This window comes from Crocodylus siamensis, chromosome 3, assembly GCF_052110815.1.
Source record: "Crocodylus siamensis isolate JL-2025a chromosome 3, ASM5211081v1, whole genome shotgun sequence".
In the NCBI taxonomy this organism is placed as follows: domain Eukaryota; kingdom Metazoa; phylum Chordata; order Crocodylia; family Crocodylidae; genus Crocodylus; species Crocodylus siamensis.
Window position 1 is genome coordinate 166225734 of NC_143397.1, and position 25246 is coordinate 166250979.

Here is a 25246-nt window from a genome sequence, read left to right on the forward strand (position 1 = left end):
CCTGCAGTAGTCTGTGGCTTTTTTCTGGGGTGGAATTGGTGTGAGGGCAGTAATCAAGACTGGGATAGAGACAGTTCAAAGGTAAAATGAAAACAAGTGAATAGATGTGGAAATAGATAGAAAGGTTGATTGATTTTTGGTGAGGGATTTCTATGCCATGATTGAATGATGAATAACTGGCTGGTTAATTCCTGTATTATATCAATACAGAAGAAAAGCTATTGCAGATAGAAATAGCGAATCGATAGAATAGTTTTTCTGGTGAGGGTGGAATGGGTATAAGCCTTCCTGCAGCTTGGCAGGGAGGGTCGCCTGCTAAACTCCAGCTGCATGTACCCACAGCTATGACTGTACTGAGAGGTAGTACATAATTGCACACTGTGGCTAGACTGGTAAATGAATGCCAAAATTTCCCTTCATGTAGGAAAAGATTGCAAATCCCCCACCTCCACATACAAAAAGGCAGATTAACATTCAGAACAGCTACTGGCCAGGCCTCATTGCTGGCTTCTGGCTGTGGGACAGGGCAAATGTGTGGGGTGCACAAGCCTTTGGGGGAGGGGGGAGGAGGACTTACAGCCCCCAAATGTCCATGGGGCCAGCAGCAGGTTTGGTTGGAACAGGACTGGTTGTGTGAAACATAGATCATCTGTCCATGGGGAAAGTTACACCCCCAACAGAAAAGTTCTTTGGGTAGCAGCAGGTTTGCTTATAACACTCTCCCATCCAGCACTGCATATGGAGGAACAACCCCTGCCTTGACCCCCAGAGCTATGAGACTGGTGCGAGTGCTGTTGGTTTTTCTACCACCCCCACCACCATTCGTGGGTCCTGCTTCCCCTATCACCCCCATGCCTCTTTAGCTTCTACCCTAAAACCCACTCATGCAGCAGGAGGTGCAACAGGTGTCATAGGTAGTAAGTTTGCCACTGATGGGATGTGCCTTGGCACGTGTTACCAAGTTAGTGGTAACTTGCATCACTCCTATAATTATATTTGCCTCCCAGAGAATCCACACACTGTGGACACGTGGTCCCAGACCCCTCCACTGGAATATATGGTGCTGCCACGCTTATAAATAGGTATTGAAATCTCCCACAGGGGATTTTGTAGCCTATGGGGGGAAGCCACGAAGGTGGTTTTGGGAGCATGGGGCCAAACCCATCTTTTTTTTCCCTGCAGAACAATAAGACATCAAAGATGATGTGATGCCACATTATGCAGTGGATTTTTTTTATTTATTTGGGTCTCTTAATTTATATTTCTTGGTTTTGTATTTGTTTGTTTGCTTGTCTTAAAAAAAAAGCAAGGGTTTATATTCTTTTTTTGCTCTTGTAAATAAAAGGTTGCAATTTATATTGTTCTTCCGGATACAGTGTGTTTTTTTCATAACTGCAGGTGACTGCAGGTGGTGGAGTGAATGAAGGGGCTTCCAGCAGTCACCTGAAAGATGAGTAAATCGCCACCACCGGGGACTGTGGCAGGGCCTGGGGAGAAGTGAAGGAGCAAATGCCTGGGCGGGGGGAAGGCTTTCTTATTTTTAAAAATATATTTGTTATTAAAGGTACTTATTTGTTGTTAGAGCAATTGATTTTGTTTTAAACTGTGTTTTATATTGGTGTTCTGGATAATATATACATTATCTTCTCATTCTGAGATTATATAATGGCATGTCCTGATAAAAAAAATAAAGAATAAGACTTAAAATAAAAATGTGCGAGATGGGAGATTGTGACACTAATCCAGGGCATGGCAGGCTGAAGATTGTGTCTGTGCCCCAGCAATAGACTATGCTGTCACTGCCATAAAATGCCAGGGAGGCTGCAGTATAACTGTGTGCCATGCCGCACACCTGCCACACACCCTGACAGCAGGGCTGCTGCTAGCTAAGGGGGCGCTGTAACCACCCCAAAATTGCACATGTCTGAGTGCACAACCCTGTGCGTCTGGCCTGGTATCCATGAAAACCTCTGGTCCACAATATCACAGTGCAGCTGGCCCAAGATGCGATGGTAGGGGCTGTTGGGAAATGTACTCCATTAACGATACAAAAAACATGGAGGGTCAACGTGGCAACTCCGCTTTGGTACTTGTACTGTGGTACCCCATCATGGTGGTGGTGGTCCAACACCTACCACCAATAGTTTACATGGTCCCCTGCCACCATCGCACCCAGCACTCAGGATAAGCAGGCACCTCAGGATTGCAGCCACCGGTAAGTTTGCAATTGAGGGGGTATGCATTGGCACATGTTGATACATTAATATTTCGGGGTAACTTTCCTATTTCTTATATTTGCATTCCAGGAACCCAGTGCACAGCGGATGCTGCCTGCCAGACCTGCCACCTGGGATACACTGCATTCCAGGTCATATATAGGTAATTTCAGAAATCTCCCACCAGAGACTTTGTAGTGAACTTTGTAGCCAGTAGTGGGAAGGTAAAGCAGGTGGTTTTGAGAATATAGGCCAAAACCCCCTCTTCTTTTTGATCCCCTGCAGGCTTCTTAAAAGATCAAAGATAGAGCAGAAGGATGAAGGAGAAAATGAATAAGAAAACAGCAGATAGACACAGATATAAAATAGAGTTAGAAACATTACAGATAGAATAAAATACAATAGAATAGAACAGATATGCACACAGAATATGTAGATAGATGTGTAGATAGAGTAGAATATAGATAGAAATAGATATGTAAGTAGATTAAAGATAGTAATAGACTTTAAATAGTATGAATAGTATATAGTATAAATAGTGTTAACAGGAATATAGTTTCATAGTTGGTAGGGTCGGAAGGGACCTGAGCAGATCATCAAGTCTGATCCCCTGCCATGGCAGGAAAGAATACTGGGGACAAAGGACCCCAGCAAGGTGTTCATTCATCCTCCTTTAAAAGACCACCAGGGTAGAAGCCAGCACCACTTCGCTTGGAAGTTGGTTCCAGATCCCAGTCACCCTGACAGTGAAGTAGCGCCTCCTGATATGTAGCATAAATCTACCCTCTGCCAGCTTGTGACTGTTATTCCTGGTCACTCCTGGTAGTGCTCAGGGGAAAAGGGACTCTCCCAATGCCTTCTGGTCCCCCATGACTGTTTATAAACAGCCACTAGATCCCCCCTCAGCCTTCTCTTGTGGAGGCGGAACAGGCTCAGGTCCCGTAGCCTCTTCTCATAGGGCCTGCCCTGCTGATGCCTGATCATGTGGGTGGCCCTCCTCTGGACCCTCTCCAAGTTGTCCACATCCTGCCTGAAGTGCGGTGCCCAGAACTGGATGCAGTACTCCAACTGCGGCCTGACCAGTGCCGCATAGAGGGGGAGCATCACCTCCTTGGACCTACCTGAGATGCATCTGTGGATGCATGACAAGATACAGTTGGCCTTCCTGACCGTGTCACAACAATGTTGGCCCATGTTCATTTTGGCATTAATAATGACTCCAAGATCCTTTTCTGCCTCTGCACTGACGAGAAGGGAGTTCCCCAGCCTGTAAGTATGCTGCTGGTTCTTCCTCCCCAGGTGCATCACCTTGAACATGTCAGTGTTGAATCCCATCCAGTTCTCATCCGCCCACCCCTGTAACCTGTCCAGGTCCAATTGCAGCCTATTCCTCCCTTCTAGCGTGCCCACTTCTCCCCACATCTTAGTGTCATCTGCAAATTTGAACAGGGTACTTTTTACACCTCCGTCCAAGTCACTGATGAAGATGTTGAACAGTGCAGGCCCAAGTTCCGAGTCCTGGGGAACCCCACTGCCCACGTCCCTCCAAGTCAAATAAGACCCGTCCACCACCACTCTCTGGGTGAAGCCCCCCAGCCAACTAGTGACCTGTCTGACTGTGTAGGTATCGATGCCACAGTCTCCTAGTTTGTTAATGAGAATGGGGTGAGAGACAGTGTCGAAGGGCTTCCTAAAGTCCAGAAAGACTATGTCCACTACAACACCTACATCTAAGAATTTTGTGACCTGGTCATAGAAGGCCACCAGGTTGGTCTGACAGGATCTGCCTCTAATGAACCCATGTTTGTTGCCCCTAAGCATAATCTCCCCTGCTGGCCCCTCACAGACATGTGCCAGGATAATTCTCTCAAAAAGCTTACCCAGGACTGAGGTAAGACTAAATGGCCTATAGTTTCCTGGGTCTTCCTTCCTCCCTTTTTTGAAAATGGGAACCACATTGGCTCTTTTCCAGTCCTTTGGCACAATGCTAGAGCACCATGAGTGCTCGTAAAGCTGTGCCAGGGATCCTGCAATGACCTCAGCTAATTCCCTCAGCACTCTGGGGTGGAGATGGTCCGGACCAGCTGTTTTAAATATGTCCAGTCTCTCCAGAAGTTCCCTGACTAGGTCCTCACTGGCCCTAGGCCAGGGTGTACCTCCCCTGGGGCCTACGGGGGGTCCCAGTTGGGGGGGAATGACCCGGTCCCTGCTCAGAAAAATGGAGGCAAAGAAATTGTTAAATAGGTTAGCTTTGCTGTCTGGTGAGACAACCAGATTTCCTAGCATGTCCTCCAGAGGCCCCACATTACCGGGTAACTTCTTTTTAGCTAGAAGATGTTCCCAAATGCTTTTAGTGAACCATGGGGGCTTTTTTGCCCTCTTGCCCCCTTTGATCCATGTTGGGATTACCTCCCTTTGGACTTGGAGGATCGTCTCCTTAAGGAACAACCACACTTCTTGGACATCTGACTCCCCTCCCCCCCGGGACCTCAGTGTCTCCCCAACTATTCTCCTTACCTCATTGAAATCTGCCCTCCTGAAGTCCAGGACTGCTGTCTTGCTGCAGGCCTTTGCAACCTTCCTCTGGATGGTGAATTCCAGCAGGCAATGATCGCTGTTGGCCAGGTGGTCGAGCACCCACAGACCCCTCACCAGGTCATCACCCGTGGCCAGCACCAGGTCCAACAAGGCATCTCCCCTGGTGCTGCTGTGCACCTCCTGGGTTAGATGGAGGTCCTGTATCTTGGCTAGGAACCTATGTGAGCAGTCAGACCTGGCTGACTGCTCTTCCCAGCAGATGTCTGGAAAGTTCAGGTCACCCATGATGACCTTTGATCTAACTGCCTCTGTGAGCTGATTTAAGAATTCCTGGTCTAGCTCTTCCCCTTGTTTGGGTGGTCTGTAGTAGACCCCCACCGTTAGGTCCCTTTCCCCAGAGCACTTCCATGTGCCCCTCCTCTGACCCAGTGCTGCTTGTTGAGGATGTGTATTTCTCCTTGACATAGAGCTCCACACCCCCACCTTTCCTCCCTGTCCTATCCCTCCTGTACAGCATATAGCCCTAGATATTCACCTCCCAGTCATGTGTTGGGTCCCATCATGTTTCACCCCACTATGTCTGGGTTGGTGTCAGCTAGCAGGAGGGTAAGTTCCTCCTGCTTGTTGCTCATACTATGAGCATTAGAGTAGAGGCATTTGAGACCTCCTGAAGATGCATGCACTGCACCCCTAATCTCAGTACTACTCGGGCCCCTGTTGCTTACCTGTGTATTTGTTCTGCTCATCCTTGGGCTAGGCTGGGCTGTTCTTGTGGGTGACACTTGGTTTAGTAGTTCAAGGCTTCCTCCGCCCTCATCTTCCCCTTCCCCCAATGAGCCTAGTTTAAAGCCCGCTGAAGGAAGTCAGCCAACCTTGAAGAGAACACACCCTTACCTTTGGGGGAAAGGTGAAGCCCATCCTACCTGAGCATGTCTCTCATCCTGATGTGCGGGTTATCGTCTAGGAAGCCAAAGCCTGCCTCGAGACACTATTCCTGAAGCTGCAAGTTGACCTCTCTGATGCAGGTCTTGTGTCGTCTTCCACATCCGCTCACTGGTAGGACAGAAGAGAATACTACCTGTGTCTCTATCTCCTTCAGCATGCCCGCCCAGAGCGTGGTAGTCTGTTATCAGGTGGTCAGGGCTTCCCCTGGCTGCATCATTAGTGCCTACATGGATTGGGACCATGGGGTAGTAATCAGTGGGCCGGGATCATCCCCATCACATCTTGTAATGCAGTAAATAATATAAGTTTTAGTAGTTGTTGGGTTTTTTTTACTGGACTTTATGTAATTAATTATCTTAGCATACCATGGAAAATACTGTATTTTTACATTTTATACTCTAAATTTATTTTTATACATGCTGTATTTTTATACTGATTTTATAATGACTGGGGGTGTTATTTGCAATAAATCATGTGTTATAGATTAAAAAAAACTAGAAATAAAGGTTAAAATTCATACAGTTCCTTCCAGATGTGGTGTTTTTTTTTCATAGGTGGATCAGCATGGGAGTCCATGTGTTCTGGGGGGTGAATATGTGGGTGGGAGGGGGAGGTGATAACTGCGGCTTAGCATGGGGATCACTTGCTTCGGAGGATGGGGTCGTTTGGGGGCATTTTGGAAGTGAGGGAGGAGATTAGTGGTTTAAATGCACTCCCTGCTGTAATCTAGTACTAAGACAGCAGCAGCGTGGGTCCCCCTGCTGGATTTTACTAGGAACTGCACACTGAGCTTAAATCATTGTAAAGGGTACCACATGCAAATATTGACACAATGTTTTAAAATAAAGAATTTTAAATTTAATAAAACATTTTAATTTAATGATTAATACACCTCATCACGTGTACAAGCACCCTCTTTGTCCGGCTCTTATTGAAGAATATACTTTAGCTGTTATTTTTATTAGTGATTTCACTTTTTAATGTCTGTAAGTACTATCAAAATATGACTAAGGACAGAAATTACACATAAACCCGTATTAGTAGTTGGAAACTGATTCAAATCTCCAACACAAAAAATGTTCAGTGCACATAAACCACTTTCAAAATGGTCAAAACTGGTAGCATCAAAATTGTCAAAACTGGTAGATAACCTGTAGCATCAGACTTTACTGATTTAAGTTCAATCAGTTTTTTAAACTTCTGTCCAAGATAACTTCCAGATCCAAGTTAACTCACAGCCTCCCCAGCATCCCAGGATGCTTTGCACCTCCCCTACAACGCCTCTCCCCCCCCACAAAGTGGACAGGCTAGCCTTGGTCCAAGCTGGCTGCTCCAGCTGAGCAGGAAGTTATGCTCTAGCATCCCCTGGCTTCTGGCCTGAGCTACTGCATGCATGTGACTGCACTTCTGGAATCAAAAGTGAATGTTCACTTGCTTTTTGGTTCAATCTACAAGGCTTAGACTGATCTGGGAAGATTGTATCGATTCAGCCTCAGGCTTTTTGACTGTCTATATTGAACCCATAAGGCTATGTAATATGACTTTACTTGGCAGATATTACGTGTTTCCTGCTTAACTTATTGTGATAATGCCCTGTCCGTTTTATGTTTCGGTACCATGAAAGTCTTACTTCTTCTACTGTGATAGGGGGATTGTTAAAGTTGGTAGAATAATATCCACAGCACGGGGGAAGGGTGCTGATAAAAGAATATGAACTATGCTGCGTTCAGGAGTTTCATTTATCTGCATTCTAAGTTTTGTATTTAATGGAAAGCTATTTCATTATCTAACTGTTGTAGGGACTGTAAATATTGCACATTTTTTCTTTCCTTTTCCCCTAGACTTGTTTCCTAATGTCAGTTAATGTTATTGGTCAACGAATGGATTTCTATGCCATGATTCATGCCTTCTGGTTAATTGCTGTATTATATCGACGCAGAAGAAAAGCCATTGCAGAGATCTGGCCAAAGTATTGCTGTTTTCTAGGATGCATCATTATATTCCAGTACTTCCTCTGTATCGGCATTCCACCTGCTCCTTGTAAAGGTAAAGACCAGTTAAGATAATGGACCTTGTAAAGGTTTTTGTAAAGGTAAGGGACCTTTATGGCCAGTTATTGCCATTTGCTCTTACTGGAAAGTGTTGGAAAATTGACAGAGAAAGGATGAAGTAATTGTTGTGAACTATTGATTGCATGTTTTCATGTTTTTCCTTGTGTAGACTACCCATGGAGAAACCCTCAGACTAGCTTCAACTCCAATATCATAAAGTGGTTATACTTCCCAGACTTCATTGTGAGACCAAATCCTGTCTTTCTTGTCTGTAAGTATTTAGCAAAGAGTTGTGAGAGGTATTTACTTGCCTTTCACTTGATACTTTTGTGTACTGAAATTTGAAACCAAAACTGCCCCTTCAAGAGCAAGCTTACGTATTCTATAGGGCATTATATTGTAGCTGTGTTTTTATATAATCAATAAATTCAAATGCTCAGTATGTTATGTATCTGCTGCAGTCTAACTTTTAACTTTGAATTCTGTTTCTTTCCTGTTTTCTCTTTACATAAAAATAAAAGTGGCTGAAATAGGTGAAAATAAAATTAAGTAATGTCATAATTGTTCATTGTAGATAATGCAGTCTCATTCTATGAAATACTGTGCAATAATTACATTATGGCATATTCTCAAAAGTATTCTGCACTGGAAATGTGAGCTTACAGCATCTTTGTCTCTCTAGATGATTTCATGTTGCTGCTGTGTGCATCCTTGCAAAGACAAACATTTGAGGATGAAAATAAAGCTGCTGTGCGAATCATGGCTGGGGATAATGTGGAAATTTGCATGAACCTAGATGCAGCATCATTCAGCCAGCACAACCCTGTTCCTGACTTCATTCATTGCCGGTAAATTCAAATTTTGTATATCTGAAATGTCTTCTTTGAAAGTTCTTCATTTTGAAGATAGAGGTAATAGAAGATTCATGACTTATTCTGTCTGTCTTCAGTTTTTCCATTTGACACTACACATTCTATACCTACATATGAAGGAGGTTATTTAGCTTCTTTAAGAAATAGATAGAAAATACATTGGTACTATCTACTAGTTCCAGCAGAAGTGAGCATTTGTATAGTGGAAGTGGCTCACTAATTGTGGCCTAAATTTCACATGCAATTTAGAGAGAGAGGGAGAGAGAGCACAAGCAATCTAAAAGAGCAAGTGGACCCAGACAAAAGTCCAGGGAAAAAAAGACAATATGGGGAATATTAACAATGCTGTCAGGAAAAGTAACGGGACAATTGGCTAGTCATCCAAGGTGATTATAAAATAATGTGAGAGGCATGGGGACTAAACAGGAAAAATCTGGAAGTCCTAGTATAATCACAAAAATATGATAATATTGGGTTGACTGAGACTTGGTGAAATAGTTCATGTGACTAGAATACTGTAATGGATGGTATAAGGAAGGATGGGTGACAGAAAAAAGGTGGTGGTGTTGCCTTATATATAGAAGAGACATACGCTTGTTCTGAGGCAAAGTATCAAGAGGAAGGTAGGTCTGTTGGAAGGCAGGTCTGTTGCATGTCACTTTATGCCACCATAAACAAAATTATGGCAGCACAAGCAAACAGATATCTATATTCTTTGTTGTAATGCAAATCCCTGCTGGCCACCACTGCTGATGCCAGCCCCACTTACCACCACCACCACCGCGCTCCCGCCACCATGGCCCCTAGCTGCCAGGAGCACAAGTCATTCATGTACCAGCCAAAACAACACACTAGGTACAAGTTTGAGCCTTGTTGCCAAAACACTTCCTCTTTCAGGTCAGGGATTTATATTGGAAGTGGTAAAGAGTCAGCTGACCTTGGCTGGCCACTCTGGTGGCAAGGAGTGAGTGTATAGGTAGGCCCAGATGGAGGGTTCTGCCTACCTGTGTCTTCCCTCATGTTTTGCTGAGAAAGGGGCAAACCAGAATGGGCAGCTGTGCCAGGCAGGCCAGTGCCCCAAGTTCAAGGTCACAGCTTGACATTGCTGCCTCCCTTTCCCCAAACCTTCTAGGGGTGCTCATCAGGCTTTCCTGAGTGGTCCTTATAAGCACTCTTCTTGGCCATGAACCATTATGGGTGGTAAAGAAGGTTGATATTTGTGGGGGGGGTGAGTTTTCCACATCCAGCTTCAATAGGGGCATGTTAAATACCAGATAGATTCTCAGTATTTGGTGGGAATTGTAGTTCAAAGGTGACTGGATTAATTTATCAGGTGTTATGGAAGGAGCTGATGTACCTGTAAGGATCAGTGGGTGCAGAGGTGTTCTGCTGACAGCCATACTTTCTGTCCTACTGAGGAAGCAGTAACTATTAACAATTTATGAAACTATGCTGAAGTTCATAGTTTCATAAATTGTAAGTCTGGAAAGGACCTTGGAAGATCATCGGGTCCAGCCCCTTGCACCAGCAGGAAAGACAACTGGAGTCAGGTGACCCCAACAAGGTGACCATCCGGTGTCCTTTTGAAGATTTCCAGGGTAGGCAATTGTACCACCTCTGGAGGGAGCTTATTCCAGTCTGGACACCCTAGTTGTGAAGTAATTTTTCCTAACGTTGAGCCTGAAATGGTCTTCCAGGAGTTTGTGATCATTACTCCTAGTTTTCCCCAAGGGTGCCCTAGTGAACAGTTGTTCTCTGAGTCCTGGATGTATGCCTCTGATGTAGTGGTAGGCTGCTACCAAGTCCCCTCTCAGCCTTCTTTTTTTCAGGCTGAAGAGTCCCAGGTACCTCAGCATTTCCTCATATGGCTTGCCACACAAATCTCTAATCATCTGGGTGGCCCTTCTCAGGTCTCTCTCAAGTTTTACCACATCCTTGTTAAAAGTGTGGCACCCAGAACTGGATGCAGTACTCCAGCTGCAGCTTCACCAATGCTGAGTAGAGTGGGAGAATCACTTTGTTGGGTTTGCTGGAGATGCATCGATTGATGCATGCCAGGGTATTGTTCACCCTGCTAGCTACAGTGTTGCACTTCCGGCTCATGTTCATACTGTGGTCAGTTATTAACCCCAGGTCCCTCTCATTCGTAGTGCTGGTCAGGTTGGCATTGCCAAGACTGTAAGTATGCAGGGGATTGTTTGTCCCCAGGTGGAGCACTTTACATTTCTCGACATTGAACTTCATATGGTCCTCATGTAGTTGGTATATTTCTTTTGCCTTTTTGAAACAGGTTTTTAGTTCTTTTTAGATCTTCTGCCTGTGTTGTACCCAGTCCATAGCTGTAGGTTTATAAGAGGTGATGAGCAGAGTGGGGTGTATGTGGGGGTGGAACACATAATTGGCAAAGGATGGCATCTGTCCAGTTGAGGCATCTGTCCAGTTGAAGAGTTGTTGGCATCCAGTTGAGGAGTTGTTGTAGGTAAACTCTCTGAGTACTAGCAGGGAAGCCAAGTTATTCTGTTGGAAATTGAAGTGGCACTAGAGGTACTGCTCTAGAATCTGATTTGTTCTCTCTACTTAAGCATTTGTTTGTGGATGGTATGTGGATGAGACTTGGGCATGGACTCCCAGCAGGTGCAGGGCCTCATGCCAATGTTAGGAAACAAACTGGGGTCCATGATTGGAGGTTATATAGTCTGGGAGATCATGAAGGTGAACCATGTGATCCAACCATAATTGGGCAGTTTCTTTGGCTGAGGGAAGACCTGTGCATGGCATGAAGTGGTTCATTTTGGCTAACCGATCTGTCATCATCGGGATTGTGGAGTAGCTGTTAGATTTGGGCATCTCTACAGTAAAGGCTAGTGAACTACCACACCATGGCTGGGAAGAAACAGGAAGAGGCTGGAGGAACCCGCTAGGTTTCTGTATGGGTCTTTGGGTCCAGGTGCAAAAATTGTAGGAACAGACAAAATCTTGGACTGTCTCATGCAGGTGTGGCCACCAAATTTATCGGGTGACCAATAGGTAACTCTTTTCCATTCCTGGGGGACTGCTAACAGCAAGTCTTGGCTTACACAAAGCATTGCCAGTATGGGCAGACCTGGAGACACATAGATTCTGCCCTAAGTGACTGTGATCCTCTTGACTATTTTCTGTGGCTTCAAGGAGCAGGACAAGAAATGGTCTTGACTTTCAACAAGGGAAGTTTAGGTTGGATGTTAGGAAGAGCTTTCTAGCTATGAGGATGATTAAGCATTGGAACAGACTGCCTGGAGAGGTTATAGAAACTCCCTCAGAAGTTTTTAAGACCAAGTTAGGCAAACACTTTTCCTGGATAATTTAAACTGCCTTGAATCTGCCTTGAGCAGGAGGTTGGTCTAGATGACCTCCTGAGGTCTCTTGCAGCTATACTTTTCTTATAGTTATTTGATCAACCTCGATGGAGTTCAGAGGATTGTACCAGAAGCTTCTGGGTAGGCAGGTGCTGTGTTTTTGTAGATGTACCTGATCTACTCCTTTGTCTTAACCACCTCATCCGGCTGTGAAAGAACTAATATCAAACTGAATCTGTCTATTTATATCTTTAATTTTGCAAAAGTATTTATCTATTATTTAGAAGAAATTAAACAAGATCATAAAGTATTTTTTTAAATACTTTTCTGGAAAAAAAATAATCCGACAGCTTGAACAAGTTAAAGCTGAGGAGACTTAGAGGTCTCTTAAAAGGTGTGGTCAGCAGTTTCCCTTTAGGCCCCTCCCAACTCACCCATGGTCATATGGGTATGTCGGACGTGAACAAACAGGTCAGAGGCCAAGACATGCTGTTCCTGTCAATCCATGGGTATGTCTGTAGGGCAAATTGAAGGTATGATTGAAACACGTGCCAACAAACCCTCTAGCAGCTAAGGCAATTATAGCAATGAAGACAGAATGGCACAAACCTTCATGAACAGCACATGCCCAACGTCTCTCAGGGGACTGTATTTGAATGGCTACCAAATTCCATGCCTTTATGTTGCACTACTCTTTTTACCTAGACTAGCTAAAAGAAGCTAGTACATATATACTAGCACATGTTGCATCTCATGTTCTGTTTGCTGTGTAGACATACCCTTAGATTGTCTGGATCAATGTGTCTGATACTCTGTCCTTTTTTAGGTGTAGATATATCCATTGTTTGATGAAGCCGTTCCAACTGATATAAACTAGAGCTTCCATTAGGAACTTACAGGAACATGGGACTGGAAGGGACCATCTGAAACAGAGTCCATTCCCCTGAGATTGCATGCCACTGTGCAATAAATGTTTGTCTGGGAGCTCTGGAGTCACCATCTCCATGTTTTACATCTGCTCTGCGTGCAAGGTCACCACAGTTGGGCATCTAGCCTGAAATATTTCTGAAAGTTTAATGTAACGTTTACAAAAATAACGGTAGTGCAAAACTTCATTAGTTGCTGTGTTTTGCCCACTACTATTTAGATGGTTGTTTTGAATCTGAAAGCCTGTTACCAGCAAATAGCTGAGAAAGATACTGTTTATTTTACTCTAAATGTATGTATGTCTGTCTTTCATTGATAAACATTCATCATTTTACCAGACAAATATTGTCATTGTAATCCATTTATAAGATCTTTAAATATATCCCACTGTTTCTCCCGGAATCTGTGGCAACAGTAATGACCAACTTTTAAAATTAAGCCTTTGGGTATCACAGTACCCTTTTCTCAAGTTTCTCAGAAAAGGGTACCATGATACCCAAAAGCTTGCCTATATCAATCCCAGCCATGCGGTTGGTCCAATAAAAGATCACCTGCAAAAATTCTTGCCTCTTGCACATTTCCTGGACCATCACTGAGTACTTTAAAAATTAACTCATTTAAATGCATTCAAGCTGACTCACCTATGATGGGAGAAACATAAATGTTTTCTCTTCTTGTCACTGCTAAACTGTCCCTGGTAGCTAAAAACTTCCAAAATACAGTTGATTCTAAGCCATTATCAGTAAGTAACAGAGTAAGATACTCTGATGGCTGGTAGGAGTCTAAGCAAGATCACTGCTAGTAAGACTGGTGGATGAGAGTAAAGGTGGGGTGTAGTTTTTCCTAATTCAGTTCAGAAATGATAAGTTTGTTTGAAGATTTTCTTCAAAAAGAAAAGGGCTAGAAAATCACTTTGCTTTATAAATGACCTCATTGGGCATCTTCTCAAATCCCATCACAGTTTATCAAATAAAATTATGTTGAGGTTTCCAGGACAGGCAGTTTTTAATTTTCTAAAAAGTAACAAACATATTTATCTATATTGCATAACTTGCTAGAATTCCCTGAAATACAAAAGAGAAATTGTCTTCTGATAAAATATGGCAAACTTAAAGCGCAAAGTTCTTATACTTAAATTTTTAGATTTTGATTAAAACACCCCAGTAGTGACAAGATCCCAAATAAGATTTGGGATGGAAAACAAAGTCTGGATTATAATGGAAAGCAAACCTCAACCTGAATTTGACTGCAGCTTCTTCATAATCTTCTGGGTTAAATTCTTCCTTTTGATTCACTGAACTCAAATAAAATCAGTACTTTCATGTCATGCATTGACTCTACAAACTATATATAAGACTTAAAGAGGATTCTTGAACTAGCATATTAGACGGTCTAGACCTGTTTAAGAACTTTTAATTTTTCATTGTACACGGACTTTAGAAGGAGAGAGTAAATCCTGTATGTAATGCTTTTTTAAGATAAAGGAGCCAATGTAATTTCTTTGCTTTAGTAGTTTGTATCTGGAATGTTTATATGATATTGTCACTACTGGGAATATTTTAATCAAAGTTTGCAAATTTACATATAACTTCCTTTAATCTAAAATCACTTGTTTTAGTCTTAATCAGTCTGAAAATTAGTCACTAACTTTCAGAGCTATTGAGTTATCAGCTTCTGTTACCAGCTACTTTGAATGCTTGTGTGTAAATATATATATGAATATATTTACTTCTAGTTGTATGCTCTACACACCTGAGTCAGGACTGCTGATTGTAATAACTGAAGTAGCAGTACATTAGGGCTGTGCGAAGCTTCGGTCCCTGATTCGATTCGGCAGAGATTCGGCCTGTTTTGGTGGCCAAATCTCGGAATCTATATTGAATCAGGAGACCCTTTAATCTCTCCGAATCGAATTGAACCCTCCAGACCGATTCAGAGAGATTTAGAAAGATTCAGCAATTTGGACATAGAAACAGCTTTAAATGTTTTTTCTACATACCTCTAGGTAGCAGGGGCTCGTGATTGCTGCGATGCTGTGGTGCATGGAGTGTCCCACAGAAGCATGGGAAGCTCCCCAGTGTGCTTGGCAGTAGATCCAGAGCACTTCTGGGTCCACCAGGAAGCACGGTGTGCCCCCCCGCCCGTTCCCCCCTTGGCTTGGTGACTGGTGCCTCCTGGGTTGAGGGGATACCCAGGGTCCTCTTGTGGCTGATCACTGAACCAGGGAAGCACGGGGGGGTGGGGGAGGGGGGTCCAATGTGCTTCCTGGCAGACCAGGTCCACTTCAGGGACCCTGAACACTCCTGTGGGACATTCCAAGTGCCCCACCATCTCAGTGATCATGAGCCACGCCTGCTACTTCAAGGTATGTAGAAAAAACTTTTAAAGCTGCGTCTATGTCCGAATCACTGATGTCGAATCAGCATCAAATCTTCGGATTCAGCCAAATTGAATCAGGGACGGGGATCCGAATCAACAAATCGAATCACTGTCCCTGATTTGGGCTGAATCTGCATCCGAACTGAATAGGGCCCGCTTTGCACACCCCTACAGTACATGGGGCTTGAATTCATTTAGTTCTGTGGATGAGGAGTATGGAGTTGCTCTAACCCTCTGCAGTTTATTTTTACTATGTGTAGCACCCCTGGGACCTCATAGACTTTTTAATAAGAATTTAATAACTACCTTTTCCCAATGGTTAGAGAGATACTTATATTTACTATGTAAAGACAATGCTAACTGCTTTACAAAGCTTTTGATTAAATAATTCATCTTCTGATGAACCCTGAGTTGTTTCATATGCTGATACAAGTATTTTGAGATATTTCAAACACCTTCCTGCTTATGAGGCTGTTACAGTGACAGTTTCTTGGCATAATAAATGTCTGTTTTGCTGGAGGACACGTTTAAGAGAATCTACCCCTGGGATTCAAGGAACTAAAATACTTTTAGGTGAAGTAAATTCTGGTCTTTCAGGGTGTTTACAGACATGCTTCAGGAGGGGGATGGGGGGAACTTTAATTAGAGCAGCTCCAAAAACCGCTCTAATTACAGTGCTCAGAGCATCAAGTGTATCAACATCCCCGCACAGAAAAATGGTGGTGGGGGTACTTTAACTAAAGCTTGTTGAATGAACTTTAGTTAAAGTGCCCTCACCAGCATTTTTCAGTGCAGGGATGCTGATACACATGACACTGGAGTCAGCTGAAGCTTGGCAATTACCACGCTCCAGCAGACTCAATTAACTGAATCTGCTCCAATACACTGTAATTACAGGGCATTGGAGCAGCCTCCCTGAATGTGTATAGGCACCCTCAGTTTCCTAGAGGTAGGCAAATTTCCAGCTGCAAGCCAGAATCATCCATTCCAAGTCTGAGTCCTGCCACCAGCGCTTGTTTTCATAGTTGCATAAAGGGAGCATCCACAGCCAGAACTCATCCCCCACAGTGGCACAAAGAGAATCACACAGTGTCACTTATCCCTCTGGCCATACAAGGAGAGTGCTCACAGCTAGATCTGACCATCACTAAATGTCCCTAAAGCCTCATGGGCTACAGGTTGCCAATCCATCTTCACCCAGAACTTGCCCTACCATGCTTAAGCCATCTGGCTTGTCTGTGCTGAAGCAGACTACAAAGCCCAAGAAGCTGTCCTGTGGTGGTTGTAAGGGTACCATCCAACATAATTTGCCTGAAAATCCACCCACAAGCCCTCCAGCTCTAGAGCAAGAGAGACTTCAGCCCAGTGCTCACCCACACCATCTGAACTGCATTGTGATTTTCAATTATTTTGTCTTCACTCTCAACCTTATTGGTACGGCCAAGAGAAGTACAAATTGGGCCAGCTGTACAGAAGCCAGTGACAATGGCATCAATTAGGGCAAAAGCAACAATTCCAGTCCTGTTGGCAACAACGATGCTTAAGGCTTATGCAGCAGCCAAGAATTTGCTCTGCTTTTTTGGTATTGGATTCTTTGCTGTTTCACGTGGCTTTTCTATTGGGGTTCTGCAGGTTTCCAAAACACTGAACAAGGTTTTAACCAAATACCTCTCGTTTATGAGGTGTTCAAAAGATTTTTAAAAATACCTTATAAACATGCTGAAAATTATCTTCTATTTTTTTCTCTTCTTGGAGAGACACTGGACAGTCATTGCCTCAATAGTCATGTCTAAAAGGCTTTTACTACAATATAAACAATGGGGGGAAAAAACATATATCCAAGCTGATCGCTTTAGTTTTCCTCTTTCTGGAAATGTACTTGAGATCAAAAATGACAAATGGACCATAAGGAAGAGATTTCCTGAAATCTTACTTCTTTTTTTTCCACCCCCGGAGTTCTCAGGGGATACGTGACTGAGCCTGGGGGAAAACACAAGCAAAGACATTTCTAAAAACAAAACAAAGCCAATAGTTTGAATGGGGAATTTCTAAATGCAGCAGAATTTAATGTGGCTAAATGAAATAAAATCTCTGTTCCCACAGCCTTTAATGCTGGAAAATCCCAACGCCAGCACCCTAGTAGCACTCAGAGTGGCCCTGTGTAAATATCCAGAAATGGGCAGGAAAAATAATGTGGGAATCTTGAAACAAATTTTTCCCCATAGGACCATGGCCTAATACCAGCAGTCATTCATAGAACTATGCCCTGTAATAATTACAACCAAGCAGCCAACATCAGGTGAGGCAGCAAGTTCTTACAAAGGTAAATATACTGCCTTTTTTGGAATCACCTTTTTCTCACTTAGATTAATGAGAGGGGATCTGCAAAACATCATTACAGACCTCAGGTCAGACTTGCATAAAGAAGATAAACATTTGGTTGCTAATAAAAAGGGTTTTAACTGTGGGTCTTTACACTAAAACAAACAGAAGCAAAAGAAAAGGAAGCTACTGATAAAGAGGACATTGAAAACAAGGGAAGCCACATTCGATTTATGAGGAAGGGCTGAAGGAGATAATGAATCCAAAGCAGTTTCTGGAATATACTGGAATAAAATGTGGATAATCCAACCAAAATAAAGGAACTGTGTCGCAGAGCTCTCAGGTGCCCTGCGACTGAGAGCAGAAATGACTTTGGAGAGACCCCTAGTGGCGGGAAGGGGGAGATTCAGCTGCCAGTCACCAAGGCAACCAGGGAAACAGAGACAGGAAGGGGCGGAGCTTAGCCCTTCTTAAGCCCAGGCAGGAGGCCAGGAGGGCAGTTTCCCTCCGGCGGCCGAGGTAGGAGGAACTCTGCCAGCACAAAGGGGAGAAACTCTGATGGTGGGAACATCCCCTGGTTCCTGCTGGGAGCTGGTGCTCTTGCTGTCTCTGGTAGGGATGGATTCTTACTTTTTGACCAGGATGGTCTAGGTTTTATATTGTAGCCTGGGGGCTTTGTATTCTTGTGTTTATTGGTTTTACTGGAGGACCAGGAGAGACTATTAGGGGTTGGAGGAGGCCTCATAGGGACTCCACAGTAGCACAGGGGTTCCTGGCATCAGAGAGGGTGCAGCATTTGTTTGGGGTGCGTTGGCCCGAGCCCAGAGTTAGGGGGCAGCGAGAAGCCCCGGCGTTAGGGGGCAACGAAGAGCCCGGAGCTGGCACGGGTGAGAATTCCTGAAATGGGCAGTGCAGGACAGGCTAGAGGGCACTGGTAGGGGCGCGGGCTGTGAGACGAGCTAGAGGGCGCCGGTGAGGGTGCAGGTTGAGGGATAAGCCAGAGACCGTCCGTGCGGCTCAGAGTGTAGGACAGACCTGAACAACACCAGATACATCTGCGAGGCTTGGGCTGCAGTGTACAGGGAGGAGAGAAGTCGCAGATAGTGCCTCAGGCACTGAGACAGAAGATAGGCAGCCTCCCATTTGATTAAGGTCTTTCAATCAAGCAAATAACAACAAGGCATGGCAGGAGAGAAGGTGGGTGGTTGGCCCTTGATCGGTGTTGCAGGACCACAAATAGATGTCCCCAGGGAGGCACAACTGTCACAAACTGATTTTCAGGATTGAGGATCTATCTAAAGACAATGGAAAAATCAATAAATGGAGCAGAAGGGAATGCAGGACACAGCACAGAAAGGAGTAATGTGGAGAGCAAAAAGTGAGATTGGTAGGGAGGGCCACAAGGGAATACAAGATGCAGAAGAATAGGGACTGAGGGGGAATATCAGGAGTAAGAGACTGAGATGAAAAATATAGGGAGCAGTAAACGTTAAGAAGCAGTTTGTGAGACTTGAACCTATGGCAAAGTATCAAAGGACAATGTGTGGAGGAAGTAGATGGTCACCTAGGTGAGCAAAAAGTGATATGGAAAAGTGAGGAGTCAGAGGAAAAAGCAGGAGACTGTTAGGGAAGAAGATGAAGAGAAGAGAAAATGAAAATTCTTTTTGCTGGTAGCTGCATTGACAGGCCATGAACGTATCAGTAGCATATCAATTAGATGCCACTTATGCTTTTATATTCCAAAGTATTCATTATGGTTTAGCAGATTGATTCTGATGGGTCATCATGAATTTGAAAATAGATCAGCCTTTTTGCATGCCATGGTACTTAAGCTCATAACAGTCATTATAATATGGGAACTATTTGCTAAAATGTAATAGGCATATCCATGGGTGGATCTAGAACTTTGAAAAGAGGGGTTCATAGATTTCATAGATTATTAGGGTCAGAAGGGACCTCAGTAGGTGATCGAGTTTGACCCTCTGCCCTGAGCAGGAAAGAGTGCTGTGGTCAGATGATCCCAGCCAGGTGTTTGTCCAGTCTCTTCGTAAAGACCTCCAGGGTAGGAGGTCTTTAAGCTACCACCTCACTTGGAAGCTTATTCCAGATTCTGGTAACCTTTACCATAAAGAAGTTCTTCCTAATATCTAGTCTAAATCTGCCCGCTGTCAGTTTGTGGCCATTGTTCCTAGTTATTCCAAGGGGTGCCCTGGCAAACAAAGTATCTCCTATTCCTTGCTGCCCCTTCCTCTCCCCTCACCGTATCTTCACAGACAAAACAACACATACAAACATTAACATATATAAAACAACACAGTTTAAAATAAATGAGAAGCTTTCCTAATATACTAGAGGTCTAGGGCTATATTATTCAATTTAAGATTGAAGCAAAAATAAATATAACTTCACTGGAATGAGTTTAAACAATCTGCAGGGCTGTGAAATAGGAGTTTCATTGCTAGGAGCACCTAACAGTCACAAGAACTGCAGAACAAAGGATAGCTTAATTGATTGGTGGAGCTTTAAAACCATTTTTAAAAACAGGGTTGTTAATACTCATGGAATGAAAAAACTAGTTTAGAAGGGATTGACTCCCTAGAAATGCTACTGCCACTGCCAGGCAATCGTTTTTAAACTTTAAACATCTTTATAGCTTCATAGTTTCATAGTTAGTAGGGTCAGAAGGGACCTAAGCAGATCATCAAGTCTGACCCCTGCCATGGGCATGAGTACTGGGGTCAAACGACCCCAGCTAGGTGATTGTCTAGCCTCCTCTTAAAGACCCCCAGGGTAGGAGCAAGCACCACTTCCCTTGGAAGCTGGTTCCAGATCCTAGCCACCCTGACAGTGAAGTATCACCCCCTGATGTCTAGCCTGAATCCACTCTGTCAACTTATGGCCGTTATTCCTTGTTACTCCCAGTAGTCCTCAGGGGAACTGGGACTCTCCCGTTGCCTGCTGGTCCCCCTTGGCAAGTTTATAGGTGGCCACTAGATCCCCCCTCAGCCTGCTCTTGTGGAGACTCAACAGGTTCAGGCCCCTGAGCCTCTCCTTGTAGGGCCTGCGCTGCTGCCCCCTGATCACGTGGGTGGCCCTCCTTGGACCTACTCATGATACATCTGTGGATGCATGACAAGATGCAGTTAGCCTTCCTGAATGTGTCCCCACATTGGTGGCCCATGTTCATCTTAGAATCAGTAGTGACTCCAAGATCCTCTTCTGTCTCTGCACTGATCTTTTCTGCCTCTGTCCATACTTTGGATTATAAATGGCATGAACTTAAGATTCCTGAGTCTTGCTGTGTTTTGTGCTGGAAAAAATAACCTCATATGTTCTTCCAAAATGGTGTTCAAACTGGACTTCAAAGTCTAATAACACAAAATCCTATCAGGTGTTTTTTTTTCCGTTCTTTGCTTGCTCGTGGGATTCTTTGGTATCAACTTGGCATTTGGAAGTTCTTGGAGTTTGCTTATAGCAAGCTAAGGATCAAATGATGTCCCCATGACTCCTCATCATTGTGATTTCATTTTCAAAGATGATTATGAGAGTAAGACAAAGCTTTCTGCATCACTGAGCCAGCGCTACTGTGATATACATGGCTTGCAGCAAGAGCCATTACTGTATTACAGTTTGTACCTGGATAAGCACCTTTCCCTGCATGCCAAGAAGATCTCAGTCATTTGAGTTAGGGTGCTTACTACTTGAATTGGGATGCTCACTACTTTTGGTGTCTTTATAAGGGAAAAAAAGGAATGATTTACCTGCAGTTCTGGTTCTATGACAGTATTACCTAAAAAGATTCTCACTTACCTTCCTGTCCTTGAGATTTGAAGGGTATATGTTGGGAGCTTACATAGGTTTCAAGAGGTTTCTAGGGGAATTCGTTATCTACAGAAACTAAACAAACAAACAAACAGAAGCCCCAGTCAAACCTTTGTACTTGCTATTTGAGGCATTTCTTTATATTACAATTGTATTTTCAGTTTTTTCATCTTTAGCTGTTCTCAGAAATGCTGATGCGTTTTGTCAGCAGCACGGGACAAGTTTTTTCAAACATTGCAAAGATAAAAATAATGTCAGGAAGCAAATCTATTCCCTGCCATCCCACACGTCAATAATTATTATGTAAAAGAACAGCAAAACTACAGTGTGTTTTTCTGCAGAAACATAGAGGACACACTATTCAAGAACATCCAGGGCCTCCTGGAGACCTCGTTTAGCTGACATCTCCCATTTACTTTTCTGCACAATGCACGTAAACAATGTGTTTGTTCTTTATTGCACAAAACCCAGCACCCCCTGTAAAAAAAAATAGGTAGGTAGAGAAGATAGATTGCAAGGAATGTAGCAGCTACAGACCTATTGCTTAAAAGAAATACAAAGAAGGGAGCCTTCTGTCTTCTGACATCTGGTTTTTCCCTATGTGGAATTATGACAGATAGGCTCTAAGCATAAGACAGTAGACAGCTTGGAGAGGTTTTGGACCTAGGAATATAGGGTGGCAAGGGTTTCTACAAGTTACAGGGTACATTCCAATGAGCTCATTGCTGCTTACATGATTTGGAGTAGAAGGTGTGACTGTTTTATCATGCTATCTTCCTTCATGATTTCCTGGTGCTGTAGTTTGCCAAGCCTGGGGCAGTAAAAATTTACACCAAAGAAAACTAAGATCTCATTAGTCTAACAATACTTAGCTATATCCACTGTTGTTTATACAATGTGTTCTGCCTCTGAGATGATATGAAGTCAAGATTTTGAGGAATCAGAAAACACTTAATTGTTCCAGTTATGATTTAGGCTAATTTCTAAGATTTCAGACAACTATAGAACACTTACATTCTGCAGAGCCATCTCATTTTTGTAATTGATCTACATTAAAGATATTTTTAGAAGCTCTCTTTGACAACTGGGTCTTTCACCAGATACAATTCCCTAGAAGTCATCAATAAATGTAGAATTGGTAGCAGTGAGGTAATGTTGGTGGGTTTTTGGAAATAGATTTGCAGTATATTTACACAGAATTTTTAAGAGATGAGCTCAAACAGACTTACTTGCACTGACATTGCCAAATATTATCACTCCATCATGAAGTTTCTGAAGAACATATTTTCCATCTGTTTATGACATGAAGTCTGACCAAGCAAAGTAATCATGCACGTGTGTGAATAAATAGTCCCACTGAGCTCGGAATTTAACTTACAGGGGGAACCTAAAATGAAGTTAGGATGCCAGCCCATCTGAGGACCACGCTAGTTTTGGGCAAAATGTGTGGCAATTTGATCAGGAAATAGTAATTTTTCTTCCTCTTCTTTTTGTTTTTGTTTTTGCTTATGTCTTCTTGTTTCAGATCCTACTTAGACATGTATAAAGTAATAATATTTAGTTACCTCTTCTGGTTTGTGCTTACTATAATCTTCATCACGGGTACTACAAGGATCAGCATATTCTGCATGGGTTACTTGGTGGCCTGTTTCTATTTCCTTCTCTTTGGTGGAGATCTATTATTGAAACCTATCAGAAGCATTCTGCGTTACTGGGACTGGCTGATTGCATATAATGTCTTTGTGATTACAATGAAAAACATTCTTTCGGTAAGTGGCTGCTTTTTTAGTTCAGTACTGAATGCTTTCGTGGTTTAACTGCAAGATCATGTAGTTCATTATTCACTCAGAAAAAGTACTTTCTTTTGTGCTAATGGCCTGAAAGATTTTATGTTCAATCCAGAAACTGAATTAAATCCAAAACTGACAATCCAAAACTGTCACGTTTTTGTTATAGGAAAATGTTTTACCTATTTTGCACATCCCAGACATCTCAAATTTCATGAGCCATGAAACAATTTTCAAAAAGGAAAATTCTAATATTTTTAAAGCAATTTCTACTTTGAAGTCTGTGGAAGTTTTATTTGAGTATGGACTTGCAAGGTTAGATATACAATGAATACATTGGGTAACTTTTTAAAGCTTTTAATCATAATCTCATTTTGAAGCCTAGTGCTAGAAGCAATCATTGTATACAACATGATGTAATCTTGTAACAATGTGAAGCATTGTGCAAAAATTGTAGAGTAGCTTCTAGTTTGCTTTTCCTCCTGGTCTACCTTTCAGATAAAAGCTTCAACATTTAATATTTTAAATATTCATTATTTAAATATTAGGCTTCTTTTTATGAATGTTAAACCTGAATTTTGGAACAGTTTCCTTCAACACTTATTATGCTATCATGCTAAGAAAAAACAAATTATAAAATTTTATAATTGGTAAATTTACGTATATTTTTGGCAATTGCTTCTTTTCTTTGAACATTGTCACAACCAAATCAAAATGATCCATACATTTTGCTCTGTAAATTTATATATACCAACGTATTGAAACAAAACTGTCTGTCTGCATTTAGGAATGCTATTAACGTTTACTTACATACTTAATTTTATATACATGCATTCAGTGGGGATTATGTCTGTGTGTACAGTCATATGTGTCTGTAACACACTGTGGCAGGGCACGACCTAGGGGCGGCCGTGAACTCCCCTAGCACCCCTTTACCGTGCCAAATCAGGTTCAAATGCACCCTCACTGTCTCGCCCGCCACGTCTTTGATGTTAATTATTGGTAAAGTGAGGCTGCCTTTTTACCCCCGTTGGCATAGTGCCTTGAGATGTCCCAGTCCGTGCCCTGCCTTCGGCGACACAGTGCACTCTAACCTCTGGGGCTATGTGTGGGCCCTACAGTCACCCGGGCTCTCACGGGCTCTCTGCCTCATCTCTATTGCCCGTGCCCCCACAGACACTCTCTGGCTCATCTCCCTATCTGCCTGCACCCTCTCGGGCGCTCCCTGGCTTCTCCTGTGGCTACTGCCCGCTCTGGGGCCTAGCCTTGCGATCCTACAATCGAGGCTCAGGTGGCCGTAGCCATGCCTGGCCCCCAGACCCCCTTCTCGGGTCTTGCGCCCCACTGGGGCTTCTCGCCTACGCCCGCACTGGGGCTTTTCCCTCACAACACTGCCCACACTGGGGCTGGGGTCGATACACCCCAAAACGCGGCGCCCTCTCCAGCGCCAGGAACCCCCACACTACTGGGGAGCTCCTATGAGGCCTCCTCCAACCCCTACAGCCTCACCCAGTCCTCTGGTCTTATACAACAACAAAACAGAAAACTCCCACTCCTGGGCTACAACATAAATTCCAGGCCAACTGGCTATCCATTAATCATCTCCCTACCAGGGTTTCCCCCATCATCCCGCAGAAGGTTCTCAGGCCATCAGGCTTCCCTACTCAGCTTGCTCCAACCTTCCTCGACTGCCAGAGAGGAACTGACCTCCGGCCTCAGCCTGGCTTGTTTATATAGGCCAGGCCCTGCCCCCTTCCGGTCAGCTGACCAAACTGGTTGTCTCAGCAACCCACACCTGTGCTGCCCTGGTGAGTGGCAGCTGAGCATCCCCCTTCTCACCACTAGGGGTCACTCACGGGTCGCTTCCATTTTAGGCGCAGGGCACTTAAGTGCCCTGTAACACACCCTATCACCAATTTATAAAAGTTTGTTAACAATGAGTTTCTACCAAACTCAAGACATATGTTCTCAGCAAAAAGCAGCAACAAAAATATGCATAGGTAAATAGGAAAATGTAAAGTTATTCTTTGTTTTATAATGGATGTATCTTAC

General features: G+C 43.5%; 1 protein-coding gene across 3 annotated transcripts in view; it reads left to right on the forward strand.

Annotated features, from left to right (window-relative positions):
• PIEZO2 (piezo type mechanosensitive ion channel component 2) overlaps positions 1–25246 on the forward strand; it is a 503985-nt gene that overhangs the window by 399546 nt on the left and 79193 nt on the right. For all 3 annotated transcript variants that reach the window (XM_090039669.1, XM_090039670.1, XM_090039671.1), the window contains 4 exons: positions 7541–7745; positions 7920–8021; positions 8433–8598; positions 22933–23176. In XM_090039669.1, coding sequence (XP_089895795.1) covers positions 7541–7745; positions 7920–8021; positions 8433–8598; positions 22933–23176 — 717 coding nt within the window. The remainder of the gene's footprint in view (positions 1–7540; positions 7746–7919; positions 8022–8432; positions 8599–22932; positions 23177–25246) is intronic.